Source organism: Manacus candei, unplaced genomic scaffold (genome assembly GCF_025592945.1).
Source record: "Manacus candei isolate 608988 ecotype Guabito, Panama unplaced genomic scaffold, ASM2559294v1 h1tg000014l, whole genome shotgun sequence".
In the NCBI taxonomy this organism is placed as follows: domain Eukaryota; kingdom Metazoa; phylum Chordata; class Aves; order Passeriformes; family Pipridae; genus Manacus; species Manacus candei.
In genome coordinates, this window is record NW_026138062.1 from 30,986,114 (window position 1) to 31,011,032 (window position 24,919).

The following is a 24,919-nucleotide window of genomic DNA, read 5'->3' on the forward strand; positions in this document are numbered from 1 at the left end:
ATTTTCCAGATATGCTGGAAAAAAGGATTATTGAAACAATGAGTTTCTGCATGTTTGCATGTGTCCTTCCCCTCTACAATACATTTTAATTCAGACTTTTGCGGTGATATGATATGCAGCATTGTCTCCTGTTTGCACTACAAAAATAGAGACGGATATGCTAGTGCCTACTGAAATCCCTGCAGTGCCTGGCTGATGAGTCTTCCTATATTTTCAGAGATAAACCTACCACTCAGTGAGGATTTCCTTAGAATTTACGCTGACCAGGCACATCTTTTGGGTATTTTTTTTTCATTTGTTTTTCCACCTCTCCTTGGAGTGGGATTAATTTCTTGATAGTGTTTAAAATTTTTTTTGTCACTTAGGACAACAAGGCGTGCACTCTCTTCCCTTACCTCTGCCGTCTTCTGCCCCATTTTGCTACTTTATAGTTTTAACTGCTGTAGGGTACACATTGTAGTATACAGCTACTGGCTGACATGTATCAAACTCCTAGAAAGTGTTATATGGACTCTGCTGCATGGGAGCAGATCCTTCAGAGGTCTTTTATGATTAAGCATGTACTGAATGACTGCCTGTGATACAGAGAGACAAGACTTGCATTCAGTCCAAGCAGTTTCCAAGTTAATATATAAGAAAGCATAGACATCCACAACTCATTTATGAAGCTCACACTGTTAAACCAACATTTGAAAAGCTTAGCTGAAGCTCAATTTAATTAATTACATACTGGGGTTTTTCAAGTTATGGGTGTACTCCAGGCATAGTTTTCTTTATTTAAGGCACTTTAAGTTCTACAATTTTTCACAGAAGTAAACAATTTTCTGGATCTACTTAGAGCTTACTTATAAGAGGGACTTACATGCTACCAATTCTTTGAGAATCTCCTAATAGGTTTCATTGCCAGTTTTAAGGAAAGCATTTTTTGGTTATGGATATTATTTTTCTCATACAGTTTTGGGGTTTTTTTTCTAATAAAAGCCTGTTTACAAGGAATAGCATCTAGAAGAAATGTTTTTCCTCAACATAGTGATTCAGAATCAGATCATTTGCTTTCTAGTTTTAGATATTTCCTTTGGAGGCTCCTTAATGACAATCTTGATTGAACTTCCAGGGTAGGGGGAGGGGAAATACATAATGAATGATGTATTGAAAAACTACAAAATCCAGAAATTTATCAGATATTCTACACAATATCAGATATTCCATACAATCACAAATGACATAGTATGTTTTTGAAAATAACCATTTATCCTTATAATAATGATACTTTTAAACAGATCAAGTAGCAAGATGTCTTAAATAATAGGACACTATTTTGTGTTTAAGAAAATTAATTTCCTTTGTTAATAGATAAGATACAGAAAAATAAAAGTGGCATGAGATAAAACTCCTTTGGGATACAACTACTCAGTTTCTGCAGAAGCTATATCCCCAAAGAGAAGAATCTGTAAAAGATCTGGAAGTAATCAGAAACTGTTGTAGTGTTTTGGTTAGGAGAAGTAAAAAAAAAGAAAAAAAAGAAAAAAGTAATCGAAATCTAAATCTGATATAAGAAGGAATTACACTGCAAAAATTAATGTATTTTTCTTTAAACTGTATGGTTTATTGAAGAAATCTGCCACTCCAACAGCAACACAGCTGTGACATGCTCAACTAGGCTGAGGGAACAAAGACCAGCTAATCAAGCACAGATCTTGTCAAACGTAATACATCTTCATCTATTTTATGTTAAAATAGACTAAATCCAAATAAAAATGCCTATTTTAGGAAAAGTGAGGATCATTATATGTTTATTATTAATTATCTAGAAAAAATTATTTCAAGTACTTGGATGTATGATTATGGCTTATAAAAGAAATAAAGAAAATAAAGCCTTCAAATTAACCTCAGTGCTAATCAAACGAAGTAGGTAATACTAGGATAAAATACAATGGATGTAGGTAAGTGCAAGTTACAGTACTAGAGAGATTCTGAAAATACAGAATAGTGCTTTTTATTCTTCTCCAAACCCACAAATGATGCATCATAACTACAGGAGTTCCTTTAAAACTTAAAATGTCTTTTTTCACAGAAACTCCAAATTCCTTTGGGGGAAAGCCTTGATTGCATATCCCTCAGAGTCTAAAAGGCTGCCCATATGAACTGAATTATCCATGACATGTACCTTCAGACATTTGTAATGTGATATTTCATGTAAATTTAGACCATACCTTGGATGTGAGCCGCTGGCAATGTTGATTTTATTCAGGAGCTCAGATAAGAAAAAAAATTCTGACATCCTTGCTAATCTGTAGTCGTTAACATGGAATTTCCAACATAAAAAGCATAAAAGCATCTAATTTGCTGTAGCAAATGAAAGGAAAACAAACTTCGCATTTCCCTTTCCTTTTCAATGTCTAAAGTTACTTTGTCCTGTGCAAACAAAATTGTACTTTTCAAAGGTTTTTATTATCGTCATCTATCTTTTGAGTGACACATTTCAAACTTGCCCACATAATCTGTAAAATGTCATTCAATTTGAATATGAAGGATTTACCCATGTTAGGAAGAAAAACCCTAGTTACATAGGGAATACTAAAAAACCACAGTACTTTATATAGTCTTTCCAGCTCATATTAATTAATCTTTCATATGAAAAAGCTCAGGTAGCACTATTCCTTTCCCTTCCCTTCCCTTCCCTCTTTTCTTTTTTTTTCTTTTCTTTTCTTTCTTTCCTTTCTTTTCTTTTTTCTTTTCTTTTTTCTTTTTTCTTTTTTTTTCTTTTTTCTTTTTTTCCTTTCCTTTCCTTTCCTTTCCACATGAGTTATCCTCATTTGCTACAAAAAACAGCTTGTAAGATCCTAATTACAAGTTCTGTTAGCATTAGGCTGGATTACAATATTTCTCTCTCTGCCATTCTCTTCTTCTAACCATCTTATGTATTAGTATTTTTGTAGCATTTATCTCATGTTTTAATTTGACAGATAGTTTAAAAATTTAAATAGAAAAAAACCCCAGCATTTTCACTGCAGATGAATAGAACTAGAGACTGGTTTGTTTACACCTATAGCATAAAAGACAATATTCTGTGGAGATGCAATTGTACACAGGCAATACTCCAAGAGTTAGGAAGGTGAAAGGAGGAGATTGCAATTTGCGCCATTGCAGCCCCCTGTTGACCAACTCCTGCAGAAACAATTAACATCACTCCACAACACAGCATTAACTCCTGAAGTAATAAATGGACATGAGGAGACACAATCTTCCTTATTTAGAAGACAAGAAAACAACCCTGAAGTATCAGATGGGGTATAAAAACTAAAAGCTTGCAATTTCCCCAAGTAATTAGGTAGGTGGAAAATAGTTCTTCCAAGCAAACACTGAAGAAAATAAATGTTTGAAACTTCAAAATTATTAGGCTCTTCAAATTATTACAGATATAAAATGCATCTTATTTTTAAAACAATCAAATACTTTGAAATAAAACCCAACGTGCATAATAGTCATAAAAATAACAAATTGATTTTAGCTGCATTTGTTACATAGCTTTACTGAGATGTCTAAAGAAAAAGCATTGCAGAAAGAGCTTAAATTTCTCTCTCTTCCTTTCAATCAATATTTGAGGCAAAGTTTCATCTCTAGGGCCCTTAATGGCAGGAATTCCTGGAGCCAGCAAATGAGTAATGTTAAACCTATGATTAGATGATGAGGCCATCAAAGACACAAGACCCTAATGCTACATTCCAGTTTATTCCTGAGAATTGCAGTAAAACCAAAGGCTATGGAAGACAGGACTGTAAGTTATTCCTTCCCTCAAAACAAATGTTTCAAGAGTTGCTAAAAAGAAAAATAAAAAAATTGCATGACATGAACATAGAGCTCAAAAGCCTTAATGGATCTTTGGGAATTTTCCTGGAACCCAGGACTTCACCATTAGGTAACAAATTTTTCAAGTGCCCTGCTAGAGGAGGTTTGAAGTTCAAATCCCACCGAGGACTCCTGCCAGGGATATATTTTTCTTTTACTTTTCCCTAACTGATATCCCTCTAAAAGAGGAAGGAAAAAAAGAGAAGAGAAAAAAGGAAAAGAAGATCTAATGATTTCCTTATGTCACAAGCTTGAAGAAATGCAGCCTACAGACTGGCAAGACACAGGTAAGTTGGAACACCCTTCCCCAAAATCAGCTGTAAATGTTTATTATTTTCAGAGAGATTCCTCAAAAGTAGATCTTAATTTCAATTGCCCCCAGAAACTCATTTGTTTTCAGTACATTTTTGGTGTATGCTCTCAATGTGCAGCAGTGAATGCTCAAGTAAAGCTATAAACAAGTAATTTTCTTCAATAATAATGTAACAAGTTAACCTGGGCATTTTATACACTAACTTGGTTTGAGTTGAACTGGTATTATAATTCTGTGGGGAACCTGGTAAATGAAACATTGTCATGAGATTTTAGAGAATTATAAAAACTTGCAAAGCTATTTGGATCTGTTAGGCCATTGTATTTTTCTTATATTTTACAAAATGAACAAAGTTCTCAAATGTTTGCTGATAACCTGTAGTTTAAAGTAAAAGGGTATATATACGAAATTAGCCAATAACACTTCTGTTAAAACAAAAATTATTAAAATTGAGATATAAATAATCCACAGTGTGAGAAATTATTTTAGCTTTGAATTTTTTATTTGTGAAAGCAATTCAAAGCGTTAATTGATTTAGATTTCTGAGAAACGCATTATTGCTATGCTATAATTAAACAGAGAATTTTTTGAATAGAAATATTAATGGAAATATTCTGTCAGTTCTTGAGGAACACCTAAATCATGTTGTTCTCCTTTTTATATACCGACAGCTACATAAAATATCCAATCAGTTGTCATGTATATCAAAAGTAATAAAGTCAGCACAAAGTAAAATTTTTAAAATTACTAATTAAAAGACAGATTTTGACATAAAATTATGACAACAGTATTATCCTATCACATATTCTAAATAAGAACAGGCTTGAAAGAGTTCATACACAGGAAAAATGCATCACGTACATCCATACACTTTTAGAAAGCAAATGCAAATATGCTTTGTATACCCTGTGAATACAGAAAAACTATGAAATATACATTTTAAAAAAATATACAAGTTATATGTTACCAGAAGAGAGTAACTGAAATGTTAGAGTGAAGTAAACTGCAAGATGCAATTATTAGGCTGACAGCAATCTAGCACTAGGCAAGAAATTAATACAATCAAAACTAGAGAATGTCTTACCTGTGAACAAAGCAGCATAACCAGTTCAACCACTGAAGTACTTGACTTCATACAAACCAGACCTGCAATAAACAGTCAAAAGTGAATTTAAAAGATATTTTGCTATTATAGCTCCGTGGTTTCTGAAATCCATAAAATATGTATAATGTATATTTTTTATCACTCAAACACACTGAAACAAGTTTCAAGCACAATTAACTGACAATTTCAGATTCAAGAATACTTAAATATTCAGAAAGCATCAAAGAATCATCTGGAATAATTTATACCTGTTCAGGACACAATGTTTGTTAATGAACTATTTTTGGCCTTCAGCTTAGTTCACTTTTTAAATAAATAAATAAATAAATAAATAAATAAATATTGGTATAATCCAAAGCAATTTACTATATGATAAACATAAGTAAACAAACTTTGAATATTAAATAATGTAAATTCTTATGAATAAACTGATCACTTATTAACAGATAGAGAAAAAAACCTCTGCTTAGAAATTATTTTAATTTTCAGATGGTAATTGATTATCCTGTAACTGAAAGCTTGAGTATTAATGAAAGAGGCCTTCATGTGAAATCGTATTTTTATTAAGCTCACAACCCCTAATTTGTAGGGCATATTTCTTAAAACAAACCTTGAATTATGGAGTCTAACTATTACTCATTGTTTTGTAATTAATTTAAATAATACATACCTAGTAAGACTGTCACTATGAAATACTTGTTTGCAGCTTTGGAAATGTAAATTTACTTTCTGAGAGAAGGATGTCATATCGAATTATTTAAAAGATGCATTGTAAGGAGACTAGGATGAAATTTCACTTCTACTGTTAATTTTATATATGGTAGGCTCTGTTATCTAAAATCATCTAGACATTGATATTATGCTTTAGGGCATGAAAACACTTTGTTTGTGTTATGAAAATGGTAAATTCAAAAATATAAAACTCAAGTAAGGACTAAATAGGAGGCTGAAAAGCAAACTGATGTGCTTTAAATAGGTTTCTACTAACACGAATTAGAGACAAAAGCACTCCTACATAACGGCACGTATATTTATTTTGGCCACTGGATAAATACGCTTTTGTGCCCATTTTGCTAACAAGCCCATCCTTATTTTATAGTAACACAGAACAAGCTGTAAGAAGCTACTAGGATTACATTCTATCAGATATATGTGCAGACAGTTAATGAAATAAGAGGCAGATGTGCAAAGCTCATTTAGGGAGACAATTGCTGTAATTGATCAGCTATTCTTATGCTCAAGTGCTAGAAGATCAGAAAGATTAATGAGATACTCATCACCTGCAAGCTACCTCCACTGTTTGAAAGCTGACAAAGAAAATCCAAACAGAAGACTGAACTCTACAGTTAAACCAATGCAGGTAGCACAGACATATCAAATATTTCATCATAGAATGTTGTTTGGTGTATTATGAATTCACCTTATATTTTGTAAAACTAAAAAAAAAAAAAAAAAAATTACCTTTCTGTCATCAAAATCAAACTTCAGGTGTACTAAAGCATGAGTAAGGCAAAATAATGCTCTTGGAAATGTATCCCCATGCTACAATCTTCTAAATTTGTACATGCTTTTACTTCTGATTTTACACCGAAAGAACAAATGTATCCAGAATAAGCACCATACACAGTTATGGAAAAAACAACTAAATTACATAAAAAATGATTATGCACCAGCAGTAATTTCTTTGCATCTTCACCAAGTTTTCAAAAAGAAAACCTGATGCAAGTATATCCTTTACAGAGAAACACAAAAATTATTAGTTTATGCCAAAATTAATTTAATTAGAAGTTCTTAACTGTCAAAGACAGCTGGCGTTTTCACACTACCTGTGTAGCCTCAAAGAATACAAAAAAGTTTGGAGTGTGGACCAAAACAAACATGCCCAAAATGGCTCAAAGCTAGAATTAAATACTCATGATTATCATCCAGAAAACAATGATGATCCAGTCCTAATAACACAAAGCTGTAGACATGAGAAAACATAACTGTTTGAAGGAAGTCATAATTAACTCAGTGCAAAATTATATATTTACAACAATAAGAATTTTTATATAATGTCTCTGACTTTTAATAGCTTAATGATTCTACAGGTTCAAGTAAACTGGTCATCTGACCTAAAATTGATGTCTTAGCACTATTTCTCTGGACATTACTTGATAATTTTTGTATATCACATCTAACCAACTGCAAGCTTGGATGCAGCATTCCAGCATTGGAAAGGAGAATTAAATTTCTTCTGCTGAAATTCATGAAAAGAAAGAGAAGGATACAGAGCTGACAACTAGTTAATATGTCAGCAGGCCCATTAGTTGTAACCAGTTCTGTAATTGCCTGATGAAACAACTCATTGATAATAGCCATTAATACCTCTCATAAAAACGACATTCTAAGAGGCTATTTTTCATGTCCAAAAGAAACAAATAACTATCTTAGAGACTGTAGCACTTTTCACATATGAAAATACAGAGTGAGATAGCAAAGCCTCATAAAGGAAGTTCACGGTGTCAAAGATGTTTGCCTCAGTCTATAGCATAAATTAAGTGTGCAGCACTCTAGCTATAAATAAGCAAAACTGAGAGTAGCCCAGACAGAAAATGGGGAATCCCACACATCTTGATGGGTATGAAAAAGGAAATAGAAACAGAAATACTTTCTATTCATCTTTAAATACTCATACCGTAAATTCCTTAAAGTAAAACAGAATACAGAAATGTGAAACATTCATAGCAGGGCCACCATTTCAGATTATAAGTTTTTTACTTATCCGCCCCCTAATCCCACTTCAGAGACTCCTTCCAGTCAAACCACAAGGGAAAGTGTGTGCCCTCCATTATATGCTTCATTTCCTCCCCCCTAGCTGCTAAGGGTTCTATTGTGCTTCTTCCTATTTTCGCTTGTTTCTGACTGCGCAGATAATATTTGAAATAAATAACGATTTTTTTACTGTTACGTAAAACATAATTAATCTTCAAAGTCTACTTTCAGAGCTGTTGTGCAGTCAACTGCAGAGAATGATAGAAACACATCAGACCTAATGGAGGACAGATCCATTTCTGCCTATTAGGAAAATCTGTCAAAATGTAATCTCTGGTTTATGAAGATCCCACATCATCAAAAGTTGTAGGAGTAAGTTAAGGAAGAATCACAATCCCTGTCCTGTTTAACTTTTCCTTCATAGACCAGAAAAAAAGATAATAATTTTAATGCTCTTTTGGTTTTTAAATTTGTGCCATCCTCTGTTCTAGGAGTCCAACTTGTGTGAATTGCCTCACTGCTTTTGGCATGGCAGAGGAATTAAAATAATTTCCTTCAGTAGACAGTCTATATTCTAATAGGTAAAAAAAAAAAAAGGGATAGAAGAAGTTCTGTTCCCATTTTACAGACAAAAGAGAACACAAAATGGTTAAGGTATCTTCATAAAATCAAATTGAATTTGTAGTATAAATCAGAATAAATATCAATTTTCTAATTAATTTGCTAAGTCCCAAATGCATTATAACTGCATTTATTCTTCCTCTCTCTGTTTTACAGGATTCAACAAGAGATTTTTAGAATGTGCAAAATTTTATTAGTTTTAACATAATAATAAAAAAAAAGATAAAAACCTTTGAAAAATAATGGCTCTGATTGAAGAGAGCACACAAATTTTCAGTTCTCTTCCCCCTCCTTAACTCTAATGAGAAAAAGTATTCACAACTCAAACTAAAACTGTTGCCTGCATTCTTCAGCTGCAGATAAGTTCTTCCTATACCATCTGTACCAAATGCCATTAAGGAAGCTAATGTAATTACTAAAATACAAGTGGATATTTCCTGCATACAGCGAGGTTAAAAAGGTCACTGTTTAACTGAATGGAGTACGTGCTTTTTACATTGGCTGTTCTCAGTACTTTTCTTCATGGTCTATTCTCAGTCCATTAAATATAGCCATCAAAATTCAGGAATTTGATGGCAACAATGACCACATATATGGATGCAAAAACCGGGAGCATCAAGTGCGTGACCTTGGCTAATCTGGAATAAATGATGTATGCCTGCCAATTATCTTGAAATGCTCTGGTTTACTTGACTTCTTTTTCAGTGTTCTTCTGTTGGCCCAAAGACATGATAATTATTTCTTTTCACTATGACTTATTAATGTCTAAAAAAAGATTATTTTCAGCTATACTGTTTTAGTCATGACTGTGGCATTAATGAACTCATGGGTTCAAAACCTCCAAGTCACCATGTTGAACTAGTCAGCATGAATTTCCATTTTGAAGAAATATAATGTAGGCTGATAAAATCAATTTTTAAAAAAATCCTTATGAAATAAGATCATGGGTTTGAACTCCTTTTTATTATTATTAATACAATGTGTGTATGAGTCTAACTTAATACCACCACAATTTCATCTGGTATTTATCAAGGTTTGCCTGCATTTTCTTTCAATGATTTTACTTTGTGTCAACTTAAACCCTTATTGGAACTGGAATCAATTGTAATATTAGCAAAACCAAAAGTTAAATGCTTTTACAGCTCATGTTCAACTAAGAAAAAAAGATGCAATTAACAAAACTTTAGAGCCTGCAGAAATCTTTCACTCAATTATAGCTTCTTCTTATCTGAAAAATCTCAGGTATGGTTAAATAAAAAGCTTGAGAAAGTTTAATCCATTTAACCCAGTTCACAGAGAAAACTTAGTCTTTATTATTCTTGTATAGCATGTCATCAAAACTACGGAAGCTTTGTATAGAAACGAAAAGCTTATGAAAAAATAAACACATGCTGTTATATCCATTATTTTATTAACATGAAAGTGTGTTAAAGGTACCTAGAAATGAGCAAAAGGACCTTAAACTAGAAAAAATAGAAAATCAGAAAACACTAAAATTCTCCTTTGTAACTTGTATTTTTGTAAGGTAAGTTATTTTTTATTTCCTAGTGATATAGTCCTCATCTACTTTAAGCAAAACTATATTGTTTCAAATTGTTCACTATAATTATGGGTAACTCATACTGTGATATCTCTGTGATATTCAGTTACTTCTGTGCCATGAGACAGAATAGGTATATTCCACCAGTAATTACCACTCACAAATTGTGTTTTCATTTTTGATAGGCTATTCCCTTATACTTTGTTCAGCATTTGTTAGAAATGGCACAACAAAGTTCAAGGACATTTCACGCTGATGACAGAAACTAAAGCACGTTTTGGCTGTGAAAGTACTAGGGAAAAAGTGCTGGTGACATTTTGGTTGGAAATGTGAGTTTTCCTTAATACTTATTTGTTCTTTCTAACCATGTTTCTTCTGCCAGCAAAATCTGGTAAATGATTCCTTGAAATATCTTTCTAAATCCAACTTAATATCAAAGAAATAACCTTGGATTCCTTTTTTGACCATTAAAATTATTTGGATAATTTAAATCCACATTATTCCCTCTCTTCCATAGGCTGTCACTCAGAGAAAACTAGATTCAACCTAATATTTTTAATCAATTATCAAATTGCTATTGAGTTCCCTACAGATCTGAAAAGAGAGAGTATGGAGAGAAAATATAAAGATAGGTGAAAGTAAATGCCAAGTATGTAAAACTTATTCTGAAACCAGATGTTCTTATTCCAAGCAAAGCAATTATTAGGGGGAAAAAAAAAAGATGTGTGTTAACAGAATGTAAAGTTTTGCAAGATTACACTCAAAATTAGTTTTAGAACCATACATATGTCACATATTTTGTAGACATTTAAATTACACTAATGGTCTTAATTTACGAAAAGCATATTTAAGATTCGAAGAAAGTCTGCAGATGGAAATCACAGCCAGGTTGCAAAATAATTACAACTTTGCTTTTACTAGATGAAAGAAAACACTATTTCAAAGAACATAACTCACTAAAATAACAAAGTCATGGTTATGGATTTAACAATCCCTTCAGCAGCCTTGACTGACATTACCACCAACTCTAGGGACCATGAAGGATGGCTGTATTAGTACTCCAGACAATTCTTTGTATGTGTAGATCTCCTTTACAGAACAGAAGAGTGACATAGAAAAACACAGTGAATGTGAATTTGACTCAGTGCTTTTTAGTTCATCAAGACAGTTATAATTCTTAAAAGATTTTTTTATGATGAAAGACACTGCACAACACAAGCAATATTCTTTGTATCTGGTACCTGGAAATCTAGGAAAGGTATCATCCAAGATATCAAATGAAATACTTTAAAGATATTATCAGAAATCTTTAGGACTCACATCTTAAGATAAACACCTCAAATAAACAGTGACAGATCAACAAAACCCTCCAGATTTTAATCTGATCAAACCCAACTCAAATGGCTCAGCCCTTTTAGTCAAATTTGTAAAATAAAACAGATCTTATTACTAGGATAATATTTAAAAGAATAAGAATGTTATGTAACAGTTTCTTGAATTATTTTATTATAGTGAGAAAACCTATGCTTCTTCACCACTGCAGTTACTAAAAAGGAATCTAAATGCGGGCTATAAAACATCCAGATGGAATCAGAGAATGGCAAAAACCCTTGAGAGTATACCCACAGAGAGAGGATTTATTATAATGTATACATGATTTAGTTTTTAAAATTACAGACTTTCATACTGTAATCCCATGAGCTGTAATGATATTGACAAAACGGATGCTGGTGCCACAGTACTCTGAAGAGTCCAGCCCTATGCAAACCTGTGGATTTTTTGACAATTTTCCATTAGTGTAATGGGATGCAGAAATTTTCATTCATCAAATGAGAAGGAGATCATTTCATCTATAAAATAAAAGCCACTTGCACTGTTCAGTTTAATACAGTTTAATATTTTCAAAACTGATCCAGTTTTTCGTTTAATGCCTGTGGTAATTTTTTATTTGGCCAGTGGTCCACTGGAATTTACTCAATATATGCATTTGTGTTTCCCTGTCACTCTCATAAAACAGTATTTCTTTGGTCAGATCTCCTTCCAAATATCTGGTTTGACACAGTGAAATAAGATGCTTATCCAATTGCTATACTAGAACCTAAAATTTACATCAATCTATCATGCATCAATTGAAAAATTGTTCTAATAAGCATTAATAACACAAAAATATTATTTTCGTATAAAAGAATTTAACACAAATGTTAGTTATAGGAAAACAATTCCCTGTTAAATTTAGGTGAAGCATTTTTTTAAATGCTATTATTATTTGCTAAATTTAATTTTTAAATGAAATATATTTCCTTCTCCTAAAATCCTCTTCTAGAGTTTGGGTGAAAACATCCAAACCAGAGATCACACTGCACTGCAGCTGACCAAATTAAAATATCTCTAATCTTGAAAATGTCTATAAAATTGAACCACTGCTTTTCTGTTGAAGTGTACTTCAGTTTCTGGTAGACTTGAGTAACTTATAAACATTTTATTTCTGCAGAAGCCTGGAAGAACTAAAAAAACCCAACCTACAATTAACAGGTTCTACAAAATCCAAACCTCTTACTTATCTAGAAAGAATCTCAATGAAAAGCATTTCATTTTTTCCCCCAAACCCAACAGTCCACTGTGAAAATCAAAAGACGATCAGGAAAGTCTTCTCATTTTCCTCCTTATAGTAAGATATTATTCAAATAAGTGGCTTAAAGTTTTGAATAAATTTCTGCCACAGCTGCTGCCCAGGATATTTTATTTCAATTGAAGAAATAAATAAAAAAAAAAAGATAATGGGCAAAGACCTTCAAAAGTTAACTTAAAATGCAAAAATTTAAAAGATTTTTCAAATTTTGTCATGTATTATTTTCCCAAGATGTCATTTCTTTCCTGATCAAGCTGCTAAGTTTATGATTAAATTTGTAGAAAAATTACTATATGGAAACAAGTGATACCAAAGAAATATTCACATATTCAAGAATTTGCCACATATTCAATACATCTGGAAAAATGCAGCTGTTCTGAGATTTTATATTCTACTGATCCCTCAAAATTTTCTCATTTAAATGAAGAAAAATCTACCCCTCCTTTCTATTTTTTTCTGTGTCCTTCACCTCCTTTCTAATCTGTGTTACAGGAAATACATTTTCAAAGTTTTACCTCAACAGTAAATTATTTTTAAAGAACTATACGAGCAGAAATAAGAATATTAATTTCACTCACTGACACAAGCAAATATATATATATTTATATATATTTATATATATATTTATATATATATTTATACTTCATACCTTCACTACACCTATGGTGCTTTCTCCTCATCTCAAGAACCTTTTCCAATTATTTCTAAAGCTGTCAAAAGTAATACCCTGGGCAAATTGATCATAGGTATGACCTCAGGAATATCATTATTTCTGGAATTACTCAATGTTATATTTTCCTTAGGTATGAATTTTTATTTTTACTCCTGAAGTTTATCAACTTTTTCTTAGCTTCAGTCTATAAGTTTTTCCTATTTGACGCCCTGTTTTTTTCCTATTTGACGCCCTGTTTTCTGCGCTTATTTATTCTTTTTTTTTGTTTCTCCCCTCTTTTTGTAAACATAGGAATTGCCTTTTGTTTTCTTCTTTCTACTATTTCCTTCTAGTTCTTTATTATATTCTTTCCTATTATTAGGGGAGGTACTATCATCATGGCATGACACAACTGAAACATGTGTGTGGTGAATGATAAAAAAGGATGGTGAGAAAAGGTTAAGCTGCACAGCAATAAACCCACTTACTCTTTACTGGTCCTCCTTACTTCCTTATGGCAACCGTGGGGCCACACTGAGTGAACCAGTGCAGCCACAAATGGGAAGTATAACAGAACTTCACAGAGCTCATGCAAGTTCCCAAATTTCTAAGGTCGAGATGATCATTATTTTAACTAGGTTTGATCTCCTGGATAGTAAAACCAATTTTTGTATCTAGTTGAGCAAACTGTTGGTAAACTAATTTTTTTTTAATATGATAAATGTTTTCTGAGAATTCGATAATAAAGAAGAAAAATCTCTCCCTTTCCAAGGTGAACTTTGCTGACCTTATTTGGCAGCCATCAGATCTTACTCCTAACCTGAAGCCCTACTGACAAATGGTAATCATTCTGAAACAGTGTCTCTCAAAACAAAGAAACATACCACAGTCATAGATCTCTTGAAATAACTTGTATTTCTCATGTTTCAGTTTTCTTTATTTACTTGACAGTAACATTGTTATGGACTCTCCCTAGACCTGCTTTGACATCACTTTGCCGTCTTAATTTGACATATCACAACTGTCTCTGTTGTCTGACAAGTTCTTTCAGCATGAGGGTTTCTCATTGCAAGAAAATTTTCAGACAACAAGTATAAAGAGACCAAATCATAAAACTCCATACGCCATCAAACAAAAATAAGATATAAGAGAATGGATGTTTAGCAGGTTGGAGAGGTTTTTTTTGAGGGACATAAAATTTAACATAAAGCTATGCTGAACACAGTAAAGATATAGTATCTTAGTTCTTGCAAAAACAATCCCAGGCCTGAACGGAGTCTTTTAATATATAGATAAATCAAGCTATATAGATAAATCAAGCTTGATGGTTCGTTAACATTTATGTTATAATTAACATTTTTTTCCTATCAAAAAGGGCTCTATAAACAAATATTTTTTTAAGATTCAAGTGTAGTTTCTCAAGTTAAGTCCAGAGTTTGTGTGCAATATTCCTTTTCTAACCCTTGAAAATTTTGTCACTAATTAAAATGTTTCTTTCTGCATCATAAGAACAGGTGATAAGTAGACACAGAGTTAAGGAATATAGAAGGAAAAACTGTGACCAGGCCCAGTGAGATGAATTTTGTAAATAACCTGTACATAGAGCTCAGGCTGCATGGAGAAAGATCATTAGACTATTCATGAGAAATACATCTTTCAGGGCAAAACATGATACAGAGATGTCATTTGCACTCTATAGATTATCACAGCTAGGTAGTTCTCTGGAAAATATTCCTGGTATAATAAAGTAGATTGATTCCACTTTTAAGCCTTTAGAGGACAAGGGGTGGAGCAAACACCAGCCTAACTGTTTCAAGTCCAAAATCAGGCAGAGTCCCCTGCTGAGTTCTGAATGATGAATTAAGTGGAATAAGAACCAGAGAACCTCTGCCTGTGGGGAGCTTCAGTCTCAGCATGAACATCCTGTAGATACTGAATACCTTTTTGGCATACCACCTCGTTTTTCTTTGGACCTGGACAGTGGAGGAGAAAGTAATAAGGGCGGAAAAGGTGGCTGTTCTCAAAAAAAATAAATTTTACAACTTAGTCCAGTGTTACCATACAGCACTGCTGTATACCTGATATGATGAGTCCACCTACAGGTTGTGTTACAGTAGTGCCTGTACATGTTAAGAACTTTCTCCAGAATCTTTTAAAAATTATTTCCTTGAAATAACTTTAAATAGGTCTCTTGCTACCTTTTTTTTATTGTTGTGGTAGGAAAACTTACTAAAAAGAAAATTACTTTCCAGTAAAGCTGAAAGTTAGAAGAAGAAGAAAGACAGAAGGACACCTGACCTGGATGGTATTACAACAAAGATGGACTATGAAGACATCAGAGAGGGTGTTCTTCTAGAGTTCTAAGGCAAAAAGACCAGTCTTTTCCAGGCCTTATATCTTGAAACTGGAATACAGGCTACTAGTTTGAAAAAGAAACTTGTGAGAAAGTGGTTAATACTGCTGAAGGTAAGTGGGACACAAGGATCACAACTAACTCCTTTTCTTGCTCTTTAAAGGCTCTAGTATTTTTGTATTTTCTTATGTGCTTTAAAAGGACAGTAATTGGCACTCTTTGGTTTCTAATAATAAAATTTTTATAGTAGCACTTTCAACAGTTATATAGTAACTTCAAACATCTAGTGGATTATATATTTTCAAGGATGACTTTCAGAGCTTCTTTCCAGCAAACTGACTACTTTACAGTAGTCAGTTTTTGCTTTCCTAAGTTCATTTTTGCTTTTGCTTTCCTAAGTTCATTTATTTATTATTATTTTTATATAATAAAAGTATAGGAGAGAGCTGCACTCTCCTAACTGAACTTTCCAATTAGTCTCACATTTTCAGTAATTATTTTTCTTCATTGGCAATGCAAAAGAACAACACCAATTTCTGTTTAATGGGAACACCGTAAGTTTTGGCTTGTAAAGATATCTTGATTATTAATCAATGTAATAATGATAATATAATCAACAACATATAATCTGAGTGCCAGCAATTTCTACTCTTAAGTTACACTGGGACCACACAAGTCAAAGACAGAGGAGAGGGCATGAGCAGTTAACCTCTGTTCCATAGTCTAATACATCTTAGTAAGTGTCCAACTCATTAGACAGGGATCGAGTGGCTCATATGTGTAATTAATTATTGGCAGGTTTACTTTCAAAAAGGTGCCAGATGCTATGCATTTCCTAGTTGCTATCTGGATCTCTGAACTATAATGTTTCCTGCCATGTTAAACATCTGTTCAGAACATACTTCTGCACACAGGAACTTCAGTAAATCAAGAGTTAAGTCTTCAAAATCAAATGTATGTGTATCCTCTTTCTGGTGTTTGTAATGATATCCCTTTAAAGGTGTCATAAAGGAATACTATGTGAAAGAAAAATGTTCTGTAACTGGTGTTGGGGTCATTATAGTTTGAAGATTTCAATGTGGATAAATAACAGAGACTTCTTTTTTGGCACCTGCTCTTCAGTTCTCCTCTGAATTGGCATCTGTCTTGTCACTACTAGCATACTCTGAAAAACCATGGAAGATGCAAAGCTTTGAGCCTTGACTGTGCTGGAGCATGTGTAGATAAATAGGTAGATCTGAATATCCACTTAACACTTCAGCATTTCTTTGTTACTATCATACAGACTTTTGGAAAACTAGTGATGTTTTCTGTCTCTATGTGTATCTGACTGATTGATACTTTTAGTAAAACCCATGAGCAGTTCCAAAGTGTGTGCAGAAACATGAGCACACTGTGGAGCCTGTCATTAAGATACTATGAGCTAATCATACCAATCATAGAGAGAGAATTTCTTACAACAAATTTCTGACATGGTTATAAATCGCAGTTTGAAATTCATTAACATTTTTTCCTGTTTATGAATGGATTACAACATGTGTGGGCAGGATTTCAATCAGCAGCAGTATTTTAAATTATATCCATTGGAGGATTTCATGCCCTGTTTCAAAACGACCCATTGTTTTCCTCATGAAAAAAACGTAATCTTGCCAATTACTTGCAGAAATTCATAAAATAAAAAAGGGAAATATATAAACTTTACACTTACTGAAGAAAATCATTATCTGTAATTCATTATTGTTCTAACCTCTTTATCTAAACAGGGCTTATTTTCAGGTAGTAGTGTGATTTCTCTGAGATCTTTTTGTGACTGTTTACAGAGAAGATAAAAAGAAATTTATGAATAGGAATTCTACTAGCATAAATTCAGGAAACCTCTTATAGAAGACTAGGTCAGGAAATTCACTGGATTTATCTGCACTGTGCTAAATATCTAGCATCACCTCTTCCTAGACAGAAAAGAAGGTATACTGAGACACCCAGGGCACATGGAAAGGAAAGACTGGGATGTGGCAGGGTAGAGAAGAAATACATTATGAACTCCTTAGCCTTGAAAACAAATTCAGAGTTCCTGACTCCATGAGATTCCTTATCCTGATTTAACAGAGTGATCATGTCCAGGGAGACACACATAGAAAATGACATTAGCCTGACCTCTCCACAGAGTTTTAACATTCACCTTGATTTCTAAAAGGGATTCTCTGATGTCTAATAGGGTTGAGTTCTACCACTCTCTCAGTCTCCCATTATCAATTGCTTTCCTGTTCCTTATGCTGCAATACCCATAGTATTGTACCAATACAGTATATTACACAGCTGCAAATAAATTGGATGAGATTTTTTTAAGTTACTATTCAGTTTTCCATTTTTTCACTAAATGTTGATGGCATACCCCAAACAATAGTGCAGAGCAAATACTGAATCTGATTAAGAAACACACATGTAATTACTGCCTCACTCAAGAAATTATAGGGTATCTTTTCTTTAAACAGATATTTTTATTTGTGAATACTGTGTAAAAATCGCATCTTTTAAGCAAACTCTGTTAAACTGGCTGAAACGGGTCAACACATTGAAAAGTTATCAAGAGAGTTAAAGGCTGATCCTCCTCACTCAATGTGATCAACACTGGCCATCTTTGATGCCTCAAGGGAAGATGATATATTCCCAACTGCATCTATGGTTGAGATGCAGTCAACTGCAGAACAAGGAAAAAACCCACTCTTTTTATTGATTTCTGCAGGTGGCTAGCTGGCACTGACGTACACCTGTCTATGACCATGTGAACAGATGCAGTGATGGCAATGTTAAGGCAAATTAGGGTTAATGCAGTCTATCATTCCTTGCAGGATATGGCACAGAGGAAATGGGGGTTCACAGGCTCCAAACCCACAAAGAAGTTCAAAACCATCCTGCAAACACATGACATTTTTCCTCTTGAGAAGCCGGCTTGAAGACTCCATTTAGAAAGAATGTTTAAAACATCATAAAGACTACAAGTAACATTGATCACAACACTTGAGGGTAAGCCCTATTGAAGTTTTCCATTATATTTACCCTCATTAGGCATTCTGTTGGTAGAAAGGCTAAGACATCCTGTAGTATTTAACTTCTTTTTATCTCTTCTCTTTGGTATATTGAACAAATCAAACTCTTTACATTGTACTTTGTGGATTTTATCTCCCTTCCATCAATCACTCTTGTGCCCTTCTCTTTTGTTCTCTCTGCAATGTGTATGCATCCTTCTTGAAGTGTTGACTACAGAATCAGATAGTAGGAGTTTTACTGAAGTTGTGCACAGAAATGAAATCACCTCTTCATCTTAGGCATTGTACAAATCTTTGTTGCCTCAGCACTGAGCTAAGGAAGCCAAGTATCCCAATTATTTTGGTAATCCATACGTTGTTTGTGTGATTTTGTCTATCAGCTCCTACCCTGCAGGTACAGTCTACGTTCTTTGCTCCTAAGAACTGGACTCAGCCTCTGAGTGTGTCGAAATCTGGCTTTTTTGACATATGTCTCCAATGGAATGCCTTTGCTTCTCATTTTGTATATCTCCATCTAAGGACTTAGTTTTGCCAGTAGCAATTCTGCACAGTAATAAAGACTGTTAATAAAAATAGCAAAATAGGATCAAAAAGTTGGTTATAGAAATTTCAGCAATATGAATAGCTTAAGGTTTCATCTGCATGCTCTTAATTCCAGCTAATACAAATTTTAAAATCATAACATTATTTATTTATTCCTTTCCCCTCTTACTTGATAATATTTATTAATTTATTTCTTTTGTGCAGAATGTTGGCTACATGCTGTTCTGCAGACTGGTAGAGCAATTACCATGAGTCTAATTAGTTGAAAGAAAGCATGCCTGGACACACAAACAAAAATATTTTGGATGTGGCAGAGTGAGATAAAAGAATGAGAGAATCATATGTACAGGAGAAAAAAAGTTCTGCAAAAGCATGTATTTCCCTACGTTATAGCAGCTGTGTTCCTTAGCACAATACAAAGGTTCTGAAAAGTTTCTTAGAGAAACCAAGGGCCATGTTAAGCACCAAAAAAGTAATTGTTCCCCAGAAAGTATAAGGGATATTTCCAGATTACCACAGTATCTTAGGAAAATGGTTGCCCTGGTTTTCCTAATGCAAAACTCAGTATTGTTCAAGGAAATAAGAAACTACTCACAATATTGGTAGATGCTACAGTGATGTCACACTTGTCTTTTAAAGCAGTGTCATTTAGGACTCAAGTTCTATCCGTGGTTTCAAAAGGAATGTTTTGGGCAATTTTTCAATTGTTTCAAGAATCCTCCTGTCAAGTAACATTCAAAGCTAGTCCATCATCACTTCTACTGAATATTTTCACAGGGCCATGTGGTGAGTTAATGAGGAGAAACAGATTCTGCTCCTATCAGTGCAAAACCATTCCCTGTTTCATTTGATTTGAACTGTGCGTGTATTAGAAACATATCAAATGTAAGCCAAAGAATTCGTAAGACCTCTTTTGGAGAAGGGCTACCTGGCTACCCAGTTAATGATATAGGAAAATAAAAGCATTGGTGATGTTTGTTTGGTATCTTACTAAAGAGAAAGGAAAGCATTTGATGTGACTATGTTTCAATCGTGGACCTATTCTTACAGTTCAAGACACTCCAAGAATAGCTGTAGTGAAAATATTTTTACCCATCTGTGCTTGACAAGAAGAGGATATAGCTTTTCTTTAGTCTACAGATCAGATTACATTTGCCTGTAACATTTTCGCCTAAAAGCTAGAATGTTGTAATGCACTTTACATGGAGGGAATTTGCAGACCATATGGAAACCAGAGTTAGTGAAAACATATCTGTGCAAGTGTTAAATGGAACTCCACAATGAGCACTGTTAAGCTCAAATATGTGACCTACACATATTGCATGTTTGTTTCCAATTAGTTTCTATATGGACGATTTTAACCTTTGCAACTTCTGTTCTCTGAGGCATTGAAAGAACCTCAGTTGATGAACCACAGCAGTGTTGGGCTGGTTCTGGTACACTCTGTTTGAAGCTATTTGCATTCAATTGCAAATCAGTCCTTTTTAACCCATCATTGAGGATATTTTCCACTTTAAAAATACTCTCGGAACTTGATGAAACATTTGAAATTCAGTTGAGTGTGACACATTTGGAGAAAGAACTGGTTTTGGAAAAAGGAGCAAGTAACTATTTTAGTAATTAGTAATTTAGTCATTTTAGTAAGTAAATACATGACTCCTCATCTATATATTTATCAATAAATATATTCTGCCATGTCAGATTACTACTTGATAGGGTTCCTCTGCTACCAGTCAAATTTGGGAATTTACATGAACAAACAAGAAAAATTAACAATTTTGAGTATGAGTGCTCCTAGTTTTTGGTCTAGACTAACCAGATCATTGCAGCCTATTCATTTCAATTCTAATCAAAGCTTAAGAAGCCACTTAGATGTTAAGTATAATTTACTCAAACAATAAATCAGCCAGTCTTCCATGGCACAGAATAATGATATAAGGTAAAGGAAGATGAAGTGGCAGGATATGACTGCAAGATTTTTCACCAAAAGTTTGACGCAGCTGAACTACTACAAAAAGGTGAAATCATAACTAAGTTATACGCACATTTCCAAAAATATATTAACAATACCTATCTTAAAGCATCAGATATTCTGGAAAGTTTGCATAATTAACCTGTTTTAGAAGAATTAAAATTAATTTTTTTCTCTGTTCCATTTTATTTTGTGCTCTCCAGTGTGCAAAACCTCAGCTACAAAAGTGTGGATATTCTTACCAATTCTGAAAATTATTTAGTATTTCTTACACACACATGCACAAGAGTACTAGAGAGGGCTTCAGGAAAAAGCACATGCCATTGAGGATGCCTGACAGTGTTCAGATTTTAACAAAATCTGATAGGAAAGACTGCATACCATAAGGAGGTTTTGAAAAACAGCAAAGGAGGGAAGGTATTACTATGCGTCAAGCTTGAATAATCAGAAAAAAAGGACATGCTTTAGAGAACACAACAGATAGTTACTTTTCTAATAGTGATCAATTTGAAAAACAGACACTGCCTTAAGACTTAATTATATAAAGTTTATTTGCTCCTTTTTGACTGTTATAACTAAAATCTTTACATATAAAGCAACAAATTAAACTATTTCATATAAAACTGTCACGCTAATTACTGCTTGCCAGTAAAAAAAACCAAATTTCAATTATCAAAGCCCCACAGGATTTCAGTGTACTCACGTATTTTGAATAACGTCACTTAAAACCTGTTTTGTAGAGTCATTACCTGGAGAGCACTTTCAAGTACTTCAAGGACCACCACTGGCTTTCAGTAAGCAATGACAGGAAATTTCTCAAAGTAAATCAGGTATCAGACTAGGAGAGAATTTAGAATTCTCTTTTAAATTCAGTTCAGTTGAGATCAAGGGTCTCATACAGGCAATGAAGAAAGAAAATTTGAGAAGTATACAATGACTAAAAAAGCATCTCTACGAATTCTTTGCTACGAAGTAAAAAAGCAAAACTATTTCATAGGGAGTAAACAGAAATTCAAGTCCTACAATGTAAAAATCTATGATGTGCTTAGATTTTTTTCTATACAGATTATTATTTCAATATCTTGGAAGAAAGGACTAGTTTTTACAAATAAGGAATGAGAGAGATGATTGAAAAGAAGGTTAGATATAACATTAAGGAAACGTGATGCAGAGGACACTACTTGTTTTGGAACTTGGTGTTTGGTTTGCAAACAGTGTTTTCTGAGACCGAACTGGGAGGCTGAGTCATAGATGGGGCAAAATCTGGAATGGCACTCCAAGTGGTTATCAGAAGCATGCTACAGCCAACGTAACATGTATTCTCTGGATAGGCAGTGAGATAAATTACTGCTGTACAGTTGTGAGGTTCCTGTGGCCTCTAGCTTTTCATTCTTTGTTATATCCTGGGAACTGTTGTAGCCTTGTTTATGCTATGAATCTGACCAAAAGACAAAATTAGAACAGCACTGATGAAGAATTTTTTTAATCTATAAATAAACTCAGGTGAGACCAAGACAATTTTAGTTGTATTGTATAAAAACTATAGTACCATTAATCAATTGCCAAATGGAAAAGGATAATGCAAGGATAATGCAACCAACTTCACAAAGAGATTTCAGAATGTAATCCATCAAATATCTTATAGTCATCCCAATGTGCATCTCAGACCATTAACTTCAGGTGTCATTAAGTGAGAAGTGCAACTTACTCACAGCTATAAAATTAACAGTATAAAATACCTGAAACTTCTGTGAATTACTACACCATTCCTTGGTATTATTAAATAATAGTATTATTAAACAATAAGAAGACAAAAAAAGAAAAGGCTCTTTAGAAGATTTCAGTTACAAGATGCAAATATTTCTAGTAACAAGGGCCAACATTGTGAGGAATAATAACTGAGTCCATAGAAAAACTGTACACTAATGTTTACATAAAACATATGAATAACAGAAAGGGTTTTGGAATTTGAACACAAAGCTTTATTTTCTTCTGTGTAGATCTTCACATATTATAAACCTTGCCTTAATGAGACTTTTTCTCTCAATAAACAGCACTACTGTGTGTAAGAACAATCCTGGAAGGAAAATGTTTACTTGGCAGAATATATTCCTCTGAATATACGATGTGGGAGCAGTGCATGCTCATTCAAATTCCGCCTTCACTGTTTTAACTGCATTAGTAGTGATTCATTACTTTCTGCATGAGATTTCCATATTTGGACTTTCTGCATAATTTCTCCATTACTTGCTGCTTCATTTATGAAATTTTCTAACTATGAAGTATTAAAGACAACAAATAAAAGCCCTAAAAAATCCTTGAAGGTGTTCAAGGATACTTTTCTTTAAAAGTCTTCACTTCTTATTCCCCTCTAGGGACAACTCTTTCTCTGTCTGTGTGAAACAAACCTACCTCAGGAACTAACATACCTACCAAATACAGATACATTCATCAATAATGTTGGAGCAGGGTCTTCCTTTTACTTTCTCCTAATGGAATTGATTATACTTTTAAACTGTATTTTTCACTATTTTCTCAAAGTCAGGCTGAAGCACTGAATTATTCTGAAGAGGGAAAGGCAAACTATAGAGAGGTTTTTGCATTCTAAGCTACAGGATGTGTCTTTACAGAGCAATCTCAAGGAAAAAGGGGTTCCAAAATTATCACTTTTAATTTCTTTGAATGAAATGAAATGCAAGGAATTGAAATCACAACATATTAAGAACCGATTATTTATCAAAAATAGTCACATAAAGTCTAGTGAAACTGAAAAATTGTTCATATCAGAAGACTAATAGTTAAAATAATATAATCTTATAACAGAAACAGTACCTTCAATCAATAGCTCTTGTCCATGACTGCCCAACAATGTTCGGGACAGGAAAGGGGCAAAATCAACAAAAATTTCTCGCAGGAGAGGGGCCACTTTTTCTAAGGCTCTTTCAAGCTTTGCAGTGATACTGTGAAAAAACAGAGACCATTATTAGAAGAATATTTCATAATAGAAGTTAAAAAATTATTTCAAATCATACCTGTTTTTAAAAGCTGCTGTAAGCTTCTTCAGAAAAGAGGATGATCATAATTTGTTTAAACGTTACAGTTTTTCAATGGCTTTAAGTAAATGGAAATGCCATGTCAGCAGTGTGTTACCCTCATAAATTCTACAGCATTTGCAGAGTACTCCAGAACAAGTAAAATTTTTACTCTCATTTTCAAACATGACAAGAAGAATGCCAGATATTCAAATTAAGTCTATTTCACCTATCTCAGCTTATCCACATCTCATAATTTTATATACATTTGAAAGCTTGAAAAGAGAGCTCTTTTATTCACCCAAAACAATCACAAGCAATTTGGTTTTTTGTTCATTTAGTATTGCAAGGAAGTATCTGAGAAAGCATTCTAGCAGATATCAAGAGATCCAATATACTTTTCTTCAACTTTGAGGGAAAATGATCGCTTTGCCTTGGCATTTATATTTCTCTGCCTGATGAGACTCTTTGAAGCACGGTATGGCCCTTAATTTCTCCTTTTGCTTCTG

At 33.4% G+C, this 24,919-nt stretch overlaps 1 protein-coding gene across 9 annotated transcripts in view; it reads right to left on the reverse strand.

Annotated features, from left to right (window-relative positions):
• Positions 1–24,919, reverse strand: part of NBEA (neurobeachin) — a 473,668-nt gene that overhangs the window by 248,690 nt on the left and 200,059 nt on the right. For all 9 annotated transcript variants that reach the window (XM_051778818.1, XM_051778819.1, XM_051778828.1 and 6 more), the window contains 2 exons: positions 24,211–24,338; positions 5,247–5,308 (listed from right to left, as the gene is read on the reverse strand). In XM_051778818.1, coding sequence (XP_051634778.1) covers positions 5,247–5,308; positions 24,211–24,338 — 190 coding nt within the window. The remainder of the gene's footprint in view (positions 1–5,246; positions 5,309–24,210; positions 24,339–24,919) is intronic.